The 19,631-nt window shown below is 59.8% G+C and overlaps 3 protein-coding genes across 4 annotated transcripts; 1 reads left to right on the forward strand and 2 right to left on the reverse strand.

Annotated features, from left to right (window-relative positions):
- Positions 1-3,162: 3,162 nt before the first annotated feature.
- On the reverse strand, positions 3,163-7,929 carry COQ8B (coenzyme Q8B). Its single transcript, XM_087727593.1, has 13 exons — positions 7,708-7,929; positions 7,562-7,628; positions 7,368-7,445; positions 7,179-7,277; positions 6,978-7,063; positions 6,614-6,754; positions 6,430-6,511; positions 6,090-6,183; positions 5,763-5,904; positions 5,543-5,650; positions 5,380-5,445; positions 5,119-5,205; positions 3,163-4,936 (listed from the first exon to the last, which is right to left on the reverse strand). Exons 1-13 carry the CDS (start codon positions 7,927-7,929, stop codon positions 4,610-4,612), a joined length of 1,599 nt encoding a protein of 532 aa, XP_087583719.1. The 3' UTR covers positions 3,163-4,609.
- A 1,513-nt stretch (positions 7,930-9,442) lies between these two features.
- On the forward strand, positions 9,443-16,338 carry ITPKC (inositol-trisphosphate 3-kinase C). The gene is made up of 7 exons (XM_087727608.1): positions 9,443-9,643; positions 13,336-13,435; positions 13,552-13,765; positions 13,929-14,133; positions 14,761-14,862; positions 15,421-15,492; positions 15,746-16,338. The coding sequence occupies exons 1-7, from the start codon at positions 9,581-9,583 to the stop codon at positions 15,977-15,979; spliced, it is 990 nt and encodes a 329-aa protein (XP_087583734.1). The 5' UTR covers positions 9,443-9,580; the 3' UTR covers positions 15,980-16,338.
- Positions 16,339-17,221: 883 nt separating this feature from the next.
- ACTMAP (actin maturation protease) lies at positions 17,222-19,597 on the reverse strand. 2 transcript variants are annotated; one of them, XM_087727612.1, is made up of 6 exons: positions 19,398-19,597; positions 19,214-19,282; positions 18,959-19,083; positions 18,655-18,736; positions 18,403-18,473; positions 17,222-17,994 (listed from the first exon to the last, which is right to left on the reverse strand). In XM_087727612.1, the coding sequence occupies exons 1-6, from the start codon at positions 19,580-19,582 to the stop codon at positions 17,678-17,680; spliced, it is 849 nt and encodes a 282-aa protein (XP_087583738.1). In that variant the 5' UTR covers positions 19,583-19,597; the 3' UTR covers positions 17,222-17,677. The 2 variants fall into 2 exon arrangements, with proteins under 2 accessions (XP_087583738.1, XP_013911932.2); XM_014056457.2 differs by having other exon boundaries at positions 18,655-18,784.
- Between the last annotated feature and the right edge of the window lie 34 nt (positions 19,598-19,631).

Here is a 19,631-nt window from a genome sequence, read left to right on the forward strand (position 1 = left end):
GACTTGGGAGATTTCGGGGCGCTTAGGACCCATCCTGTATTCATGGGGTGAGGAGACTGCTCCCCTCCCCCTGGCAGGGATCTGGGGCTCCCTCCATTCTCAGAGCACCGAGAAACAACGGTTAACCACTCTCCCCTTCCAGACACCCTTGCAGTGGAAAAATGCCTCCCCCCCCACCCCCCCACCCCCGTTTCCGGAAAGGCGGCTTCAATGAAATCCAGCTGGCAGCGCCTGATGGGCTGGGCAGGGAGAAGCTGAGCCAGAGGGCAGATGGAGGCAGGCGTCTTGGGGCTTCCAGGGGGAACCAGGAAGCGCCTCCTTGGGGCCAGGGAGGGGGTGGAGGCTCTGCTTAGCCAGCAAGCACGGGCTCCCCTCCCAGCGGGCACGGGGTCTGGGAGAAACAGCTGGGAAAACACACAAGGGCAAAGAAGCCAGGAATGGCTCCTGTGCTGAGGGGTGGAGCCCCCAAGAACAGATCCCCACCAGAGGGACATTGTGGAGGACATCCTTGCTCCACTGGACTTAGGGGGAAGCTCAGCCCCTGGAAGGAAGGAGCTGCCTCCCAGCAGGCCACTCTGCCTGCAGCCCTGACCACCCCACCCCCACCCCTCCTTTCCTGGAGGAGGAGGAGGAGGAGGAGGAGGAGGAGGCTGAGAAGGCTGTCCGGCTACAGCTTCAGGGCACCCTGGAAGGCATGGATGATTCAAAGCCAGTCCTGCCAGAGTACCTGGTACTGGGGCATACTGGTCATAGCCCACCGTTGGTTCAGATGGTTGTGATGTCTTCTGTCCTGAAGGGCACTTCAGCTGGTTCAGAACGCCGCTTGCCCTGCCATTCCCAGGCCTGACTGTGCCGCACAGCTGCTCCACAAGCGGTGATGGTTACCTGGAGGTGTCCTGGCGCTACGGCCCCTCCCCCACTCTGCCCTTGTTCAAAGGGGCCGAGAAAAGCTTCCTTGGGCTAAACTGGGCAACCGGCCCCTTGCAGGGATGATCGGTTTGCAAGAATGGTACCTATGTCATAGTTCAAAATCCTGATTTGTATGGCATTTTTTATCTTTATATCCTCTCAGAGCCATGAAGTGTTGGGCAGGAAGGCGGCATTCACCCTTGGAGGCCCTGTTGTGGGCAAGACTGAGGAGTTCCTGCTTTGGGCCTCTTTGGAAAATACCTCTAGCAGAAATGGTGCTACGAGAGCGAGAACAGATGAAACGTTTGACGGTGGGCACCCCACAGAACAGCCTCTTTCTTAAATCCTAAACTCAGGAGTCAGGTTTACCCAGCGGGGACAGGGGAGGAGGAAGGATCTGGAGAGGAAGAGCCTCCAGGAATTGCCCAGGGGAGGGGGATGTGGCGGTGCAGCGCGAGGGGTCTTAGACCCCTCCCATAAAAACCACCTATTTCAGCTTTCTTAGAGAAGAGAGGCTTGGAGCTGAAAGCAGATACTCGGAAGGAAAATTTAACAGTAAAAATAGCCAGGCCTGGGCACTTAGATTATGCATTGTGCAATCTCCACGCACACACACACCCTTGCAACTCCCCTCTAAAGTTGTGCAGAGGACCAGCGCACAGAACGGGCCAAACCAGATCCCCCGGGAGACCCCTTCCAGATTGCAAAAAGTCCGGGGGGAGAAAGCCCACCAAGGTTTCATGGAGTCTTTGCCCAGAATGTCTTTGGAAGCCCCTTATGGCCATCAAGGAGCTTCAGAAGGCCGGGCACTCAAGGATGGCCTTTCCGTGATGAGGGTCAATGGATGCTGCCTTCAAACCCTCAGGAAGCGGCCTTTGTCTTCCTTGAAGGAGCAACTTGGGAGCACTTCGATCTGGGGGCTCCTATAAAGGAACAAGCCAGGATGAAAATTGGATTTGCCCACCGAGGGTTGACTGTCGTTTATTGAATAAGCTAAGATTTCTTGCAGGTCCGCTAAACTCAGGCCAAGCAACCCTTGCCCATCGCCTGCCCTAAATGCCTGGGATGCCAGGAAGGGACAGTACAGAGAATGCCAAAGTGCTCATAATTTGGGGAGGGGATCACTCAGCCTGGTGATGGGGCCACATAGACCCCCCCCCCCGGAAAGACTTGAATGCCTCGGAGGCTGAGCAAGTGGAGAAGCTCCATTGCTCCCCCCTCCCCGAACCTGCCACTGGGAGGGGGGCCAGAATGCTCTCTGCTGTATCGACCCCTGCCTTGCCCCAAATGCCGGCTTTGCTGCAGCCCCTTTAGTGATCAGCAGTGGGGGTGGGGTGAGCCAGGCCCCATGCAGTGGAAGTCATGGGGGCGCCTGGGAAGAGGGAGGCCACCTCCCCCCTTCACACCTCCTCAAGCACAGTGGGAAGCCCCCCCTTGGCCAGCCTGCTCCCACTTATAAGCAGGAAGCTTCCAGGGACCGGAAGAGCTTGGGGACACACCAGGCCAGCAGCAGGCTGGGAGGGAGGCAGCGACTGGGAATGGACCCCCTCCCCCTTCCAGGCTATTTTTGCCCCCAGGAAATCCCCAGTTGATTTTCCAGCCCACCTCCCTTTCTCCAAAAGGCCTGAGCAGAAACCCCACCCACTCTCCTGGCTTGTCAGGACCCCACAGCCCAGGTAAAAGCAGCCAGTATCAGTAAACTATCCCCCCCCCCCCCCCCGAACTCTTGCTCTGCGCTGCTGATGCTGGGAGTCCCAGCCGGGACGGCTGAGCTAAGCAGAGTCTGTGCAGGTTGCTTGAAACTTCCCCCAAGGGGCTCGGCGGTTCCGAGGCTTCGCTCCAAGGAAGCCCTTCTCGTCCTCACAAGGAGCCTCCCAGGAGGCAGAGACGGATCGGAAGATTTTCCCCCAGGAACGAAGAATTGATTTGCTGCATTTCCCGGCGTATAAGACGACTTTTTAACCCCAGAAAATTATTTCAAAAATCGGGGCTGGTCTTAGACGGCTGGCATAAGGAAGGCCGTACCGAAAGCCAAAGGAAAAAGCAGCACCGCCCCCGGCCCTCCCTTCGACAACCTCGGCACTCCTCCCCTGGGCACGTGGGTGGATGAGCACGGTGATGGCCTAGCAATGTCCGGCTGGCGGAGGAAAGCGCTGAGATCAACCTAGGAAAGCAGACCGGAGCCCTCCAGCCGCTCGTGGGTCGCCTTATGCGCGGAACATACGCCATGCTGAATTGACAACCGAAGAGGAACCGGGTTGAATTCTCCTGTATTTATAGAGTCCTGAAATGGACTTTTTAAAGGTTACAAAACTTGGCAAATGAAGATCCGTTTCTCAGGCAGGAGCCAAAGTGGGCATCCGTTTCCTCTGTGCCAGGCTCTCCCAAGCGGCTCCTGGCCCAGCAGAGGCAGCTTCCTGGCCCAAAGTGCACCAGGCTGGGGCCCCCAGGGGGCAAAGGGCACCTGGCTGCCTGAACTGAGGAGTACAGAGCCCCAGCAGCACCTGCCAGGGGCCCCTGGAGAAGCCCTTCCTCTCTCCAGGCCTGCTTCTGAGAGCACCCCCTGCCCCTGCCTCCAAGCACTGGGCACACGGACAGCGGATCCGGCCAGATGCTCCCCGCTGGGAGTCTGGGGCTGACTGGGTGGGGAAGACATGGAGGAAGTGAAGGTTGCTGTGGGCCCCCTGCTAGGGGGCAGTTGCTCCCCAAAGTTCAGAGCAGGGAGGCCAAGAGGCCCCTTCAACCAGCAGCCCCTGCTCCCTCTCTTGGGGTGGGAAGCAGCTGAGGGCCTGCGTGCCGAGAGCAGCCGCCTCCCCAGGCCCCCCGTGGGTATCTTCCCCTGACCAGCAACTGGGCCACTCTGGGCCTTCCCCCCCCCAAGGGGGGAGGGGTGTCAGAGATTTCTCCCCCCTCCCTTCTCACTGCTCCCCGTGATACTCAGACCCAAGGGCCCAAAAACGGATAAAGGCACGGAAAGGCTGCCCCCCCCATCCCATGGAGGAGCCTTGGGGTGGCTCAGCCCCATTTCATCTACAGCCTCCGGGATAGTCAGTTGTCTTTATTCTGGCTCCTGGCCAGCCTTCCACAAACCCAGAGGTCAGGTGGCCCCCACAAAAGCTCTTGAGAGGTAAACCGGCCAGAAGGGGAAGGGATGACACCAAAGGCAAGGGGGCTCCCCCCCCCCATTGCGAGGGGGGGGGCTGGTCAGCCTGCTGCTGATGCTCCTGCACGGGAGCCATCACCCCCTCCGGCAGGGCAGCCTGGACACTCTGCTCTCCTGCAGAGCTCTTCCAGAATGTGGTCCGTGCTGGCTGGGGAAGATGGGAGTGATAGCCCAGCCTATCTAGAGGGCAGCAGTTTACCCAGAGCTGCGCAACCGACACCCGGACAAGACACCCAGTGACAAAAGGCCCTTTTCTCTTCCCTCTGCAGCCCCGGAGTCCGTTGTCCTTTCCCCTGTGGGGCAACCCACAGCCCCCCCCCCGTGCTTCCCACAGAAACGCAGCAGAGAAGGCTTTGCTTGCGGCCCCGAAGCAGCAGGGTTTCCTGGGAGAGGAAGGCTGGTTCCTGGCCCAGGGAGGGGACGGAGGACGGCCCTCTTCACTCCTTACAGGGAGCTGATCTCTCAGAAGGCGCTGCAGACACGGGGGGCCACCTGAGGGCCAAGGCAGCCGGGACCACGTGGAAGTGGCGGAGACCCTCAGCCCAGCCTGGAAGGGGCCTCCCCCTGCTCCTCTGCCGAATGGGCGGCACCTTCCTGGCCCGTGTACCGGCTGTAGGCCTCTTCAAACATCTCCCGGCAGGGCACGGTGGCAGCGAGACGGGCACATAGGAGGAAGGCCCCGGCCATCTTGCGGTGCAGGGAGTAGCTCTCCTCTGGGGGCGGGCACAGGCGGTGCTCCAGCATGACAGGGATCAGGTCCTGGACGCAGCGGGTGGTGTCCTGGGCGCGGAAGTCAAAGGGCCCCGGGGCCGAGAAGGCCTTGCCCAGCTCCATCACCGCATCCACGTGGGCCGCTTCAAAGACCTGGGGCGAGAGGGGGGGGGGGGCAGCTGCGGTCAGCCGGGCAGCCTCCGCGCCTTCCCCAAGGGCCGAGGCAGGCAAGCGAGCTCCTCGGGCTCATGGAGGGGGTGCAACGGCTACCCTTCCAGCCCCCCAAAGACCCTTGTAAAGCCAGGCCTCCCGTTCCTCCCTGCTACCGAACTTGCCTGGCTTTCAAATCCCGTCAGGAATCCCAGGTCCTTTGACTTCTGAAGCACTTTCTCTCTGTCGCCATCAGCAGCGGCTCTCACCACCTGGGCACGGAGAACAGCCTTCAGGCCCTCCCTGCTCGCCTCCTTCCTCCCGTGGGCCCCCTCCTGCACCAAGCGTGCCAATGGGGCGAGCCGGCCCACCAGGGTGGGAACCAGTGTGGGTGAGGGGTCCTGCCACAATTGCCTGCACGGCCTGGGCAGAAACTCGGGACTTGCCTCAATGTAGTGGTCAGTGAACTCCTTACGAAAATCCCGGCTAGCTCCGAAGTCCAGCAGGGTGACCTGCAAGGAAGGCGATGCTGAGGGTCACGGCAACAACAGCCCTCCCCCCACAGAAGGGCTCCCCCCTGGGCCCGGCTGGAATCGAGGGAAGGCCCACCTTGTGCCTCTCAGCGTCGTAGAAGAAGTTCGCCCAGTTTGGGTCCGTCTGCATGAACCGGAATTCGAAGAGCTCCCGGAGGCAAAGGCGGAGGATCTGGGAGCAGATCTGGGGGGGGGGGGAGGAGAGGCAGCGGGGGGGGGGGGTGTTATCATGGGCAAGAGGGTCCCCGAGGGGAGACTTTGCCGCTCTGACGAGGATCCTGCCCAGCAACCCTCACCTCGTTGCGAGCCTCCTGGTCCAATTCCTGGCACTGGTCCAGCGGGATTCCCCCCACCAGCTCCATAGACAGCACTCTCTTGGTGGAGAGCTCGTCCACCACCTCCGGCACCTCAAAGAAAGGGTCGCCTTCCAGAAGCTGCCTGGCAAAAGAGACCCTGCTGGGACCCCTGCCAGAGCCCCCCCCCCCCCCCCCCTGGGCAATGAGCCTCCGAGGCCCAAGAGGCCAGCAGGGAGAGCTTAGCGGGGAAGCCCCACACAGGAGTCGGCCGTGAACTGGGTGTCGTTAGGCCGTCGGCCCAAGGGCTCCCACCCAGCCACGGCCTACCTGAACCTCTTGGTGCTGCTGGCTTCCCGCTCGTAGTCGCACTCCCTCTCCAGCTCCTCCTGCAGGACCCGCAGGGTACTGTCTGCAAAAAGGCCTGGCGAAGGAAGAGCGGAGGAGTGCCCAGCTTCACCTTCTGCCCTTCCCCAGGGTTCCTCACAGGTGGCGAGTGCCTTCCTCGCAGGGGCACGAGGCTGCCAGCCCAGCAGCCACATTTTTAGGGACACGGATGTGGGCAGGGCAACAGCTGATCTTCTGGGAGTTGATCCTCGCCCCAAGACCCAACTCTCGTGCCCGTCAGAAGCCCGAGAAACGCATCCCAAGCTTTATCTTTCCCCTTTACCTGCTGGGAACATCGTGCTCATCCTGAGTACCGACAGGAGGTTGTCCATGTCACTCCGGATGCTCTGGGCAATTCCAGGGTACTGTAAGAAGGAGGGTTGGAGGAGGAGGTGTTAGAAGTGGGGCAGGGCGCCCCGCAATGGTTACCACCTCTTCCCCTCCTGGGCTCCTTCCATGGCCCTTACCTGGATCTTCATTGCCACCTCCATCCCGTCCTTCAGCACTCCCAGGTGCACCTGCCCCACAGAGGCAGCAGCAAAAGGCATTTCGTCGAAGGAGGCCACTTGCTCACGCCAGTCCGTGCCCAGTTCTTCGGACAGCACCCCCTGGAAGGGGAGGATCGCACAGAGCGGGGGGTGTTTTGGGGGTGGGTGGGAGTTGAAGGTCAGCCAGCCAGCAAACAGCTGCATTGATGGCTGCCCAGGCAGACCCCTCCTCTGCAGAGTCTAGCTGCCACTGCCCTCCGTCCTGCCCCATCACTTGGAACTTTCCAAGGGTTAAAAGCTGACACACCCCCACCCACCCTCAGACTCCACATCAGCAACACACCATCATCTGCGAGGGTGGCATGAAATCTGCACTCTGCCGGACTCGCTCAAAGACCTGTTGCAGCTGGGGGCTGAGGAAGTAGCTGTCTGTGGGGAGAACGGAGGGTCCCCATAAAGCCCACCTGTCACGTAACAGACGGCAAAAGGCTAAATATGGAGCCACCCCCCCACCTCATATGGGAGGCATCTGCCCCAGCCCCACCTTGGATGCTTAACATCTGGCCGATCTTGAGAGCCGCCCCTCGCATCCTGCACAGAGTGTGGACAATCCGCTCGGCGTTGGCTTCCGAGACGCTGCTCTCTGCGGGGAGGGAAGCGCTGCGGAGCCGAACTCAACAGGGTGGGCCCTTCCCCCCCAAAGCCCCAGGCTCAGTCAGGCGGCAGCTCTTACCGGAGGTGCTTCGGTGCCCCCGGAGGGAATTCCGCACGGCTTCAACCAAGGCCCCGAAGCCCAGCCCCACGGCCAGCCCTGCGGGGAGAGGAGGGTGCAGGGCCTTCAGCGGGCGAGCAGCGCGGCCGCCACGGAGGTCGCCCCAAAGGGAGAAGCCCCCTCCCCCCCACGGCGCCCCCTCCCCCCCGGCTCACCTCCCACGGCGGCCAAACGCCCGACGCGCGTGACGGGCACCTTCCTCTCCCGGGCGCGCTCGCTCAGCTGCGGAGAAAGCAAGTCAGGCGCCGCCTGGACCGGGCCCCGCCGGCAGCCGCCCCGCCCAGCCTGGGGAGGGTCTCACCTGGGACCTGGCCTGGGCCGCCCCCGCGCTCTTCCGCCTCCGGGCCTCGCGGGCTCTGCGCACCTCCTCCGCGCTCAGCCCGCGCAGCCCCGCCGACCGGTGCAGCGCCGCCCGAGCGGGAGGGAGTCCGCGCGGCCGGAGGAGGAAAGGAGCGCCGCCGCGGAACAACGCCCGCCCCGCCGCGCCCCCCGGTCGCCCCGCCGCGCTGCCCCGCCACCACATCGCCCCGCGCCTGGCTTCCGCCCGGAAGTGCCTGCCTCCCGTGCGCCACTTCCGGCCGCGGCCAGGCCCGCCCTTCCTGCCGGGCGCCCGACGGCAGGCTGCCGCGCGGTCCTAGCGCTGGTCGGCCGACGGCTGAGTCGCCCCCCCCCCCCCGCGCCCCGGGAGAGTCGCGCTGGGCGAGGCCGGGAGGCGGTGGCCCGGGCGTACGCTGGCCCTGCGTGTGGCTTCGGCCCTGGTTAAGAACTTTAAAGCTTTTAAATAATTATGTTGATTGTATAGAACTTGAAATTTGAAACTTGAAAGTTCATATTGTTAATAGAAAAAGGATGGAAAAGAAATGATACATTGTTTATTTTTAAAGAAAAAGAAAAAAATATTGTTTGTACTTGTTAAAAACTAGAAATTGGAAAATAGAAGAAAAGTAATATGGCTAAAATTGGAAATAATGGAAATATAATGTAAAATGAATTATGTCTTTTGGTGGGAATGTTAAAGGGGGAATTCCGACAACTCTCTGTTCACAAAAAATTGTTTATTATGTAACAAAAATAAATTTTAAAGAACGTGCCAGACTTCCAGTGCCATAACTTACCCTGCAGTAAGATGTGTGGCCAATTAATTTGACCAATGAAATGAATAACTGGGGGTTGTTCGCTCTGTGGGACGAGGGAGTCGTGGACGGGGGTCCCAGAGCGTCTCTGACTAATTGTGCTACATGTTTCCTGGAGGAACCGCAAGAGATTCAGGGAACATTTGCATGTTTTCTGCCGGGGAAGAAGCATGACTCGCTCAGGCCTCTTTCCCAGCCCTCTTCCGCCTGAGTCACGCGAGGAAGAGCTGCTGCCGACGGCGATGCGACATTTGCTGACAAATATGTCAGAGTGGGGGGGGGGCGTAGCACAACCCCCCCCTGACCCCAGAAGAGCCACCCAGGCAGCGTGAATGATGATGACGCAAGGTGGGCAAGATGTGCTGTGAGTCACCCTGGATGACTCTGCACCACTTGTGAAAGGGGGCACGGCCAAAGGTCCCAGAGAGGAGACCCCGGGGCAGGATCGGGGGGGGGGCTGGGGCAGGCCCAAACTCGGAGCTCTGGGGTGCAAGTCCACCCACCGGAAGAGGCCTCCCGAAGCCCCCCTCCCCACTTCTCTCTTGAACCCCAAAGGGGGCGAGGGGGCGCTTTGGCCAGGACCTGGGCCGGCTGAGTTGCAGGGTAGAAGCCCCCAGGCCCCTTTCCAAGGCTCCGCCAACGGATGGGTCGGGGGCTCCAGAGTGTGAGCCCATCAGCCAGGATGAAACGGGCCTTTTCTCCCGGCGGCACCGGCGGTTCACGCTGGGCCGAGGCGGGGGCGGCGGGGGGCGCGGCGGGGGCCGTTCGGGAAGGCGCCCTCCGGATGGCCGAGGCAGGAGGGAGGGGAGCGGGGGGCCCGGACTCTCCGGACGGGCTCTGCGCTCTCCGCAGCTGACTCCGGGCATCCGCAGGCGCCCCGCCCCTTCCGAAGCCCCGCCCCGCCTGAGCCGGCAGCCTCTGCGTCCCCGGGGCAGCCTCACCTCCGCCAGTCCCCACGCGGCCACCGGGCGACCCTCCTGCGGCCGGACGACGCCCAGCGCCCCGCGGCGGCCACTCGCCGGCAGCCGGAGCGGGAGGGCGATGCGCCTGGAGACCGCCGCGGGAGAAGCGCCCTCCGGAGGGGACGAGCGCGGGGACGCGCAGGTGAGGCGGGGCAGCGGGGCACCGTCGGGGGGGGGATGCTCCGCCGCGGGGCGAGGCTTGGGCCGGCCTGGCCGCTTGGGCGGGCAAGAGCCCGGGAGGGGCGAGGGGAGGGCGGCCGCCCCGGGGAGATAGCGGGGCGGTGGGCGGGACGCTGAGAGGTTCCCCCGAAGGATCGGCGCCCCGCAGCCGAGCTGCCTTGGTCAGAGAGGCTCCGGCCGGGGACCCCGAGCTGGACCCCGGTGCCCGGTGGGAAGTGGGCCAGCGCCGGGTCCCCTTCCGGGCATTGGGGCTCAGCTGCTTTGGCTCGGGGTTAGGACGGCCGGGCCACCGGGTGCAAGCAGCCTCGGAAGCTGCTGGTTGGGTGGAGAAGGACCTGGGCTGCCCTGGAGGGGAGCGGCTCTCCCCCGGGGCTCCCGAGGGGTGGGCAGGGATTCAGCTGTGATTCGGGCTTTATTATTCCTGCATTCCGCTTGTGGGGCTGCCCAGATCACTCGGAGACTCTGGGGAGGGGGCGAATTCCAAACAAAGTACAATTACTAAAACCATTTTAAAGACAGCGCAGTAGCAGCTGAAGACTCAGCAAAGGCCTTGGAGGAGCCGAGGCTTCTGCACACACTTGGGCCCAGCAGCACCAGCCACCGAGGCCTTCCAGAGGGCAGCAAGGGGAGCTCCAACCGGATCCTCCTCCTCCTCGGAGGGAGATGCTCCGGTGAGCAGGCCCCATGGAACCGGCAACAGGCCTCTCCGGCCCCTCCGATGGCAGAAACCACCTGGGAGTAAAGGAGGTGACCGCAACAGGCAGCACCTTGAACTGCCTCGCGGACTCCCACTGAGAGCCAATGCAGCTTGCAGGGTGTGGAGTCACATGTGCCAAATGTTGCAGGCACCAGAACAACAACAAAGTTGGGAACGATGTTGCTACTGAGGCTCCCTTTCACGGCCACAGCTGGATTCTGCATCCCTCGGGCACAGGGTTTCTTTGGTAGCCGTGGCAACATGGAAGAAGCTTGCCTCTGGGATGCTTCCTGCCCAGCCCCACCTGTGGGTGTCCTGGCAGTGTGATCCTCCTTTCAAGGCCTCGGTGATCAACTCCTAGCAAGTGGAGCCGCCAGCCGGGGAATCCTGCTGCCCCAGGAGGAGGAGATTTCCCCATCGTGAGGTGCTATCTTGATGGACCTTGATCTCCCATCTGGAGGGATCACAGGTCGAACCAGATCTAAGGGCGGCACAGGCTCAAAGCAGAAAGAAGTCTCCCATCTGCCAGCCACAAGTCAAGGGTGGTCTTTCCCTTGTTTCACAGCCCCCCCCCCTGTGCCCCCTTTCCCTTCGTGTACTCCTACCCCACAGAGCAACAGCTGGCCCCACGGACTCAGCGCAGCAAAGTATTTCCAGCTTTACAAAAGCTGAGCGACTCAATCAACGGGCTGCTTGTTCTGAATCCTGGATCTTCTGCGATTTCTCATCAGTTCAGCCACATTTTCTGGCTTTTTAAAAGCTTGGTTTCCATGAGCCCCCGGCTGGACTCGGCAGGAGAGGGAAAGGTGCTTGCCTCCTGCCCTTCTTTTGGGGTGATGAAAGGGACCCCGTCTCTTCCTGGCCCCTCTGGTCCTCCCAGGAAAGGCCCAGGGCATTCTTGATGGATCAGAGGCTTTTTCAATCCTCCTCCCCAAATGGGGGGCTGACTTTGGGGACGTCCAGGATTCCCAGCCAGGTAGACGGTAGATGTCTTTCCTCTCCCAAGGGTGGGGCCGCACTTTCCGTCAGGTGTTTTCCCGGAGACTCAGAGGCAGGTGGGAAGTTGTGCACGGGAGCCCAGGTCACCTGATCTACCTTGAGAGGAGAAGAGGAAGCGGGGGAGGGGCAAAGGCTGCTAAAAATTCTATTTCAAATAAATACCCATCGAGTTCTGGTTCTCCTTTGACTCGGGGGGGGGGAAATCTGCTCTAACCACCTGCCTTCCTTTGTTTCCTGGAACATACAGAGCACATTTTTTCTACCTGTGAGGCACCTGACTAGCCGCTTCCGCTGCTCCAGGTTCAACGGCTTCATTTCCAGCTGATTCAGGTGCTTCTGGCCGTGGAGCCGTGCGCGCCTGATTCATGCCAGCTGGAGGACTGAACTGGACCCGGAGCTCCGGCTGTCTTTTTGGGCATGTGCCCATCCAGGCTCTTGCAAAGGGTGGGAAGCAGAAGTGGGGGGGGAGCTTTCTGGCAGACCCAGAATGGCCAGAAGCCCCTTTCTGTGGGCATTTGAACTACAAAAAGGGCTGAGTGCTTTCTATGAAGCTTAAAGTGTGGCTTAGCCCCCCGAATGGAAACCCTTACAAAGATCCCAAAGGCTGAAGGGGAGCAAAAGGGGGTTATTTCTGTAAGCCAAGATGCCTCGGTTGTCGGGGGGGTCTTCGGACAAAAGAGTATTTGGGGGATCCTCTCCAGAAGATCTGGATGCATTCCGGCCAAGGCAGTGGTGCTGAATTTGGTCCTGTGAAGGACCCTGAGAGAGGGGGAGGCAAGACAAAGAGACCCCCCCTCATCCAGGTCCTGGTTCTCCCAAAGGTGCTTTTTCAAAACACAACTGGACTTTCTTTCTGCTTGAAGATGTTTCACTTCCCATCCGAGGAGCTTCTTCAGTTCAAGCTGCTTTGAAGGCCGGTGTAGATCAACGGTGATCTTCCCCCCCTGTGGCTCTTTTGCAAGCCCAGCCCAGCCCCACCCAGAAGCCCCGAGGAGGCCGTGGGGCTATTGCACCAGCCGCTTCCTGCCCTCCATTGTGGTTTGGGAGCTGGTGGCTTTTTCAGCTGAGGGAATGGATTTTGTCAGCCGGTGCCAATGGGGACGTGGCCAGGCAAAGGGTCCTCCTGCCTGGCCCCCTCCCTGTCCTGATGTTGTAGACCAAGGGCCTCCTCCGTGGAGGGCATTTGCCCCCTGTGATACAGGAAGAGCACCATCTTTGTGGTTTATTTTGACAATCCTCCCTCCCTCCCATTCGTCTGGCATCCCTCTCCACCTTCTCTAAGCTCTGCCAAGCAGGATCTTACCCTCTGCTGGGCCCGGCTTTACTTGGGGATGCTGTGGGGATGTAGAGGGGGCCAGGACTGGATTTGGGTGCTCTTGGTGGCTCCAGTTCCCCTGAGAGGGCCTGCTCTCGGCTATTGCTATTGCTCTCGGGCCCCTTCTGTCTTTGGGTCTTCATTCCACGTCTTTGAAAGGATCTCAGAAGGAAACGGAGGGAGGCAATTAAAGACAGTAACAATTGTGCGTTATGGACATTGGAACTCATTGGAGAAACTAATATGTTATTTCCATATCCTACGTGCTGCTTTTGCTTGAAGAATCATAGGAAGGAAATATGGCGGTCCCGTTTTGTATTATGACAACCCTGTGAGGTGGGCTCTTCAGCCAATGAGCTCCAAGCCTTTCCAGTCCATTTTCCCTTCTGGCCCCTGTCAGGCTCGGCCTCTCCTGCCACCTTGTTCTTTCGAGAGACCGGCTCAGGTGGGACAGGAGGCCCCCCCCTGCAGCATGGCTGTTCTGTATCAGATGCTTCCAAGGGGCCGCCTGACCTTTGGGGTCTCCTCCATCAAGCTCTCAGACGTGAGCGAGAGGCTTCTTCTCTCTCCCTTAAAAAGCCCCATTTCTCTGAGTGTGGGGCAGCCCCCCCCCCTCACCCTGCTCCCTCCGCTTTGCCTGCAGAACAAGCCCTGGGAGAAGCTGAGGAGCCTGGTGCAGTGGTCGCCCTGCGTGGTCTCCTTCCGGAAGCACTACCCCTGGGTTCAGCTCGCTGGCCATGCAGGTAAAGAGCGCCCCTTGCCCTGGGAGGAGGCCGGGTGGGCGCCTTCTGTAGGGGACGAGGCCCCCGCGGGACTCCCGCCAAGGCTTTCCTCCATCCCCCCTCCCCCTCCCCTTTAGGTAACTTCAAGGCCGGGGATTTGGGCCACGTCTTGAAGAGACACTGCTCCAACGAGCAGCAGTGCCTGGAGCGCCTGGGGGGCGATGCGTTGCAGCCTTTCGTCCCAGCATATTATGGGATGGTGGAGCACGATGGGGAGCCCTATATCCAGATGGAGGACCTGCTTTCCGGCTTCGAGAACCCTTCCATCATGGACTGCAAAATGGGCGTCAGGTGAGCCTTCCTTTGCTCCCTGGTGGGGGACTGGACTCGGCTGCAGAGACCCTTGGGGTGTGTATGTGTGTGTGTGTGTATGTGGGGCAGCCTCCTTGCATCTTCCGCAGAGCTTTGCCCCCCAAAAGCCTCCAAGGCCTCTGTCTTCTCCCCACCTGTGCAGGACGTACCTGGAGGAGGAGCTGGAGAAGGCGAGGCAGCAGCCCTGCCTGCGCCACGACATGTATGACAAGATGATGGCAGTGGACCCTTCCGCTCCCACCCCAGAGGAGCACGCCCAGCGTGGCGTGCTGAAGCCCCGCTACATGCAATGGAGGGAATCGCTCAGCTCCACCAGCTCCCTCGGGTTCCGCATCGAGGGCATCAAGGTGAGCCGGGACTCCTCATTGGGAAGATCAAACGCTCCAAAGCGCCAAGGCCTGGCTGCCTCCCGCTTGGTTGCCAGGGAAGCCCAGTTCATGGCTGGGGAGGGGCTTTCCCCTTGCCCAAGATGCCTTCTGCCCCATCGGACACTCTGCTTGAGGAGAGACTCGAAGGGATCCCTGCCGGAACCAAGCATGCCTTGTGCAGTGGTGGGATTCCATTTTTTTTACTACCGGTTCTTTGTGCATGGCTTGGTGGGGGTGGCAGGCGAAGGATGCTGCAAAATCTCCATTTCCTCCCCATCAGCTGGGACTCCAGAGGCAGAGAAGAGATTGGGGGGGGGGCAGCTAGAGGTGGTATTTACTGGTTCCCCGAACTACTCAGAATTTCCGCTACCGGTTCTCCAGAACTGGTCAGAACCTGCCGAATAACACCTCTGGTCCTGTGCCCAGGCTGGCTCCCCCCAGAGCATAAGCAGTGGAGAGGAACCCCCCTCCCATGCAGACCAGCAAGATTCTGCTCCTAGAGCCGTCTCCACAGAGCTTCCTCCTGCTCTTCCTCTGGAGTCTGCTTTCTGATCTAGGAAAAGGCTGACTAGTCTCTTCCTCCCCCCCCCCCCCCCGCATCCCCAGAGGGCCAGTGGCACCTGCAGCACCAGCTTTAAGAGGACCCGGAAACCTGAGCAGGTCGTGGAGGCCTTTTGGGACTTCCTGGACAAGGACAAACGCCTCCTGGTGAGGATCCACGTTCTGCCCAGGGGAAGGTGGGACTTGGGGTGCTTCCAACTCCGAGAGCCCCCGTGGGAGGGCCAAGGTGGCGCAGTGGTTAAATGCAGCACTGCAGGCTACTGCTAGATCAGCAGTTCGGCTGTTCAAATCTCACCGGCTCAGGGTTGACTCAGCCTTCCATCCTTCCGAGGTGGGTAAAATGAGGACCCAGATTGTTGGGGGCAATATGCTGACTCTGTAAACCGCTTAGAGAGGCCTGAAAGGCCTATGAAGCGGTATATAAGTCTACTGCTATTGCTATTGCTATTGCCAACATTTCCTCAGTCCTTCCGCTCTGCCTGGGGATCTGCTGCAGAACTGCTCCATTGCTCTGGTGAGAGCTTTGATGGCCCGGCAGTCCCAGCAGCAGAGCCTCTCACGGGGGTTGAAGATTCAGCCGCTTTGTTGCTCCGGCATGTGAAGCTCTGAGCTATGGGCCTCTTCCCTGGACAGGGGGTCGGTGGGAAGGATCCCCAGCTCAGCTTGCGGTTGCTTCATTCCCAAAGGTCTCTCCTTTCTCCACAGAGCAGCTACCTGGACCAGCTGCAGGAGGTGAGGGCGGCGCTGGATCAGTCCAAGTTCTTCGAGGCACACGAGGTGCGTTTTTGCCTTTGTTTGGGGAGAACCTCCCAGGAGGGCAGCCTTGCCCCATTACCTGGATGCCTCTTCTGGCTAGGTTGGCACAGGATTAACAAGTGGCATCCTTCTAGCTTGATACTTTGGCTGGTTCAGTGAACCCTCTTTAGATGCCTGGGAGCAACTCTGCTAAGCAAGATACATTTTCAGGCATCTTCAGGTGGGCATCTGGCACCTCCGTGGCCCTTGCTGAGTCCCCTCTCTCCATTTCCAGGTGGTAGGCAGCTCCCTCCTTTTTGCGCATGACAAAACGGGCCTTGCCAGAGTCTGGATGATTGACTTTGGCAAGACGGTGCCGCTGCCTGACAAACAGACCCTGACCCACCGGCTGCCCTGGGTGGAAGGCAACCGTGAAGACGGATACCTGTGGGGCTTGGAAAATCTCATGGCAATCATGCAGAGCATGCTGGGAAAACCAGACAGCACCACGGACACAGGCCCGACGTAACCAGAGGAGCAACATATTGCCAGCTTAGTCCCAGTGACTCTGACTTAGTTTCAGCCAGAGAAGAGACCCCAGGAGTGTCTAGGCTGGGACTGCAGCTACCGGGAGAACCTGGCAGCAGCATTCCGAATGCCCAGCAGTCAATCTTTATGGGAGCGCAGGTGGTCAGAGGCCCCCAGGACAGAGTTGGGGTCCTGGCCTGTCTCTTGGAAGCCGCAACCCCAATGTACAGAGGATACCCTGGCGCTTTGAGAAGGCAGCAAAGCTACAACTTTTGAACGAGCGGAAGGAAGAGAGTTAAGAGTACCAATGCTGACATTTCTTCTTAAAAGAGGAGGGGGCACTTCTCAAACACCCATCAATCAAGATGGGTGCAAAGCCCTCTTGGGCATGTTTCCATGCTTGGAAAAAACAGCTCAGCCGAAGAACTTCCATGTCACGCGCTGGATGTAAATGTGTATAGAAACATCATGATGAAAATGGTTCCTTTTGACCTTCCTTTCAACCGTGAGACATAGCCTGTCTCTGCACTAGGAATACAAAGGGGGATCGCTAGGAAGGCTCTTCTTTATTGGTTCCCCTTCATTAACCAATCAAAAGAACACCTAGAATGGCAAGCCTGATTGGGGAGGCTTGCAGGGCTGATTAAATAAATACGTTCAAACGATCCACGGCTGGCATTCTAGGCCAGAGTTCCCCAACCTTTCTGGGTTGGCAGCCTGGAATGAGGGGGGGGAGGTGAGAAAGAGGGGGTGATTTTTTTGGGGGGGGGGCACATGCATGGGTTGAGCGCCTGGGGTGTTTGAGACGATGCTCACGCAAGTGGGGCTGTAAATGCTCGTGATGTAGTGACGCTCACTCAAGTGGGGCTGTGAGCGAGCACAAATGCATGCAGACTGGCTGGCCCTCATGCAGACAGGTACTGATTAGGCCACTTCCTGGTAGTGGCCCGTGGCCCACAGGTTAGGGACCCCAATTCCAAGAAAAATCTGGAAAGAGCATCTCAAATTCAAAATGACCTTTGCCTTGCTGGCTCCTCGGAGGTGGGAACTTCAAAGCATCCAAAACAAGCCATTTCTTACAGTCACTTGGCACAGAACGAGGAAGGGGAGACTGTTTTAAAAGCCAGGCATTTTAAGGTAAAGTTTGTGGGCTGGCTGTAAAGAGTGAGGGAGTTCTGACGGCTAAGAGGGAGGGAAAAGCAACCAGCGAGGCTCTGAATATCACACAGTCCAAGGCCCAAAGTGTCACAGAGAGCCGCACTCTTTATTAACACCAGCACAGGGTGAAAAGGCAGGCCGTCACTTGACTTTCACACCGGCATTTCTATTCCCCCCTGCTTTGTTTCAAAGTTGGTTTCATTTATAATCAGAACAGTAAGCTATTCTAATTTCTAAAGGCAAAAAGAGGACATTTAAGCTAAAGCCTTTCCTCCATTCTTCCTTCTCTTGAAACACAAAGTTCTAATGCCAGGTTGGTTGGCATAAGTGAGCTCCAAATATAAGCTTGTCTCTCCCCAACCTTGTTCGGGCGTCCTGGAGCTTTGCATGAAGGGCGGACACCTCTTTTTCTCGCCTCCTAATGTCCCTGTCTCAAGGCATTGCTAAATGTCAGCAGTTCCCATGCGTTTGTCTAAGACCCTTTAACAGCCCAATGGTGCTTCTGCAAAGCTGGTGCCAACTTGATGCCACCGGAGCGCCCTCATGCCTTTGGCCGCAGCAGCACCGCTTGTCCACACAGTCCCTCTCGCACGCCCCCTGCGGGCACAATGTACACCTTCCCGTCGGCTGCCCGCTGGGGACTGAAGCCCGTCAGCTGGCCGTTGCTCTCCTGTATCTGAGCATAGCTCCACAGCTGGTAGCGGCAGCTCTTGCCATGCTTTGACAGCAAGTAGGTCTCGGCAACGGCCTCCAAAGGGATGGCAGAAGCCGTGTGGCTGGCGTGGAAGAGCCCCGGGATGTCTTCGTCTTCCTGGCAGGCAGGCAGGTGGAAGTTACTCTTCAGACCAAGCAGGGCTCCTGGGAAAGGAATGAGATATGGGGGTGGGAAAGAGGTTTCTGGGCCTTCAATAGAACGGGGGAAGAGGGGGCTGTCTTTACTGCTGTCCACACAGGCCAGTGCTGATGCTGAAATCTAACCCTGTCCCTATGTCCTTTCCAACCCACCTCCCTTCCACAACAGAGATGCCTTAGGATCTGAACCCCCGCCCCCCAAAAACCTGGTCATCCGTCAGTTGTGCTGTGACCACGATTCCCAGAATCCCCATCCAGGGACATGGGCGGGCCATGCCGCTCTTCCCTGTTTCTCCCCCAAAGCAAAGCACAGATCTCTTCTCTGGGACACCCCCAGATGAACCCCACCCCACAATTCCAGTGTGGCAACAGCACCCCCTTGTGGACGGTTAACAACCAGCCAGCAGAGCATACCAGAGGCAACAGCCCAGTGAGCCTTGTAGCCCTTCCGGAGGCAGGGCTCGTGGTTGTAGTCCTCGTCGTAGCTGCGGTAGGCATTAAGGGAGACTTTGGCTCAAGAGGAAGCTCCCCAGTGGTACCGGCTGACTTGGCTGAAAAGGCTCTTTCTCCCTCTGGCAAGAGGCCCGCTGAACGTCTCAGCTTTCTCAATAAGCAGCTTCAGAGAAGCCTTGAAGGAAATGGAAACGCTTCCCTAGAGAAGGATACGGTATCAGCACAGGGAAGCCAGCCCTGAGATGTTGAAGAATCCTGTCATGGTTCTGTCCTTGCAGGCCTCCAGAGAGCAGCTCTGTTTCACAGGGGAAGACCTCCTCGGCCAGCTTGGCCATGTCAGCAGCTGAGGGGGTGACAAATGGAATGATGGGGCCATTACAAAGGAGCCCCCGACCCAACTGGCGCCCAGCGTAACCGGATCCAAAGGAGCAGCTGAACCAGCGGTTCGCCCGCTGCCGCCTTCCCTCTAGAGCGGAGAGGTTTGCGGGGCGCCTGTTTGTCTTTCTCAGCTACTGACCTGAGAACATTTCTCCTTGTGCCGTGTAGCCTCTCTCCAAAGCCACCTGCCGAATTCTCTCCAGAGGAACCTCCGAAGACAGGCCGAGGTGAGCGCCGGCCATCCAAAGGGCCACCAAGCCACACCTGCAGGAGAAAGAAAACCGAAGGCTCTCGGCTGCACAAAGCCCGGCATCCTTTCATCTTCAGCCGGAGGGACTAATAATACAGGAAAGGGCCGGGCCAGGCCCCACCAGCTTCTCCGGGCGATACTCACTGCGGGCCCTCCTGGATGAGGGAAGGGACGGGCCGGAGGAACAGCAGCCACGTCAGATCCCGGCTGAACCTGCAACAGCAGCGGGGAGGCAGCCTCAGAGCCCCTGCCGAGCACCAGCCCTCGCCGTCCCCCCAAGCAGCGGGCTGAAGGGCGCCGCCCAGCGCACGAGCGACGGGCTCCCTACCGGGCCTTCTGCCGCCGCAGGAGCTCCCTCACCCCGCCGCGGTCCCCGACGCCGCCCGCCTGCTGCGCCGTCGCCAGGAGCAATGCGGAGCCCCGCGGTGGGGGCGGCGCCGGCGGCGGGGGCAGCGGCGGCGGCGGCGGCGGGGGTGGGCTTTCCGCTGCCAAACTCCGCATGACCTCCGCCATGACGCCGCAAACCCAGCGGGTCAAGGGTCACGGAGCCTTCGGCCGAATC

The sequence above is a fragment of the Thamnophis sirtalis genome, unplaced genomic scaffold (assembly GCF_051295495.1).
Source record: "Thamnophis sirtalis isolate CommonGarterSnake01/CBP01778 unplaced genomic scaffold, rThaSir2_p1.2 scaffold_13, whole genome shotgun sequence".
Lineage (NCBI taxonomy): Eukaryota > Metazoa > Chordata > Lepidosauria > Squamata > Natricidae > Thamnophis > Thamnophis sirtalis.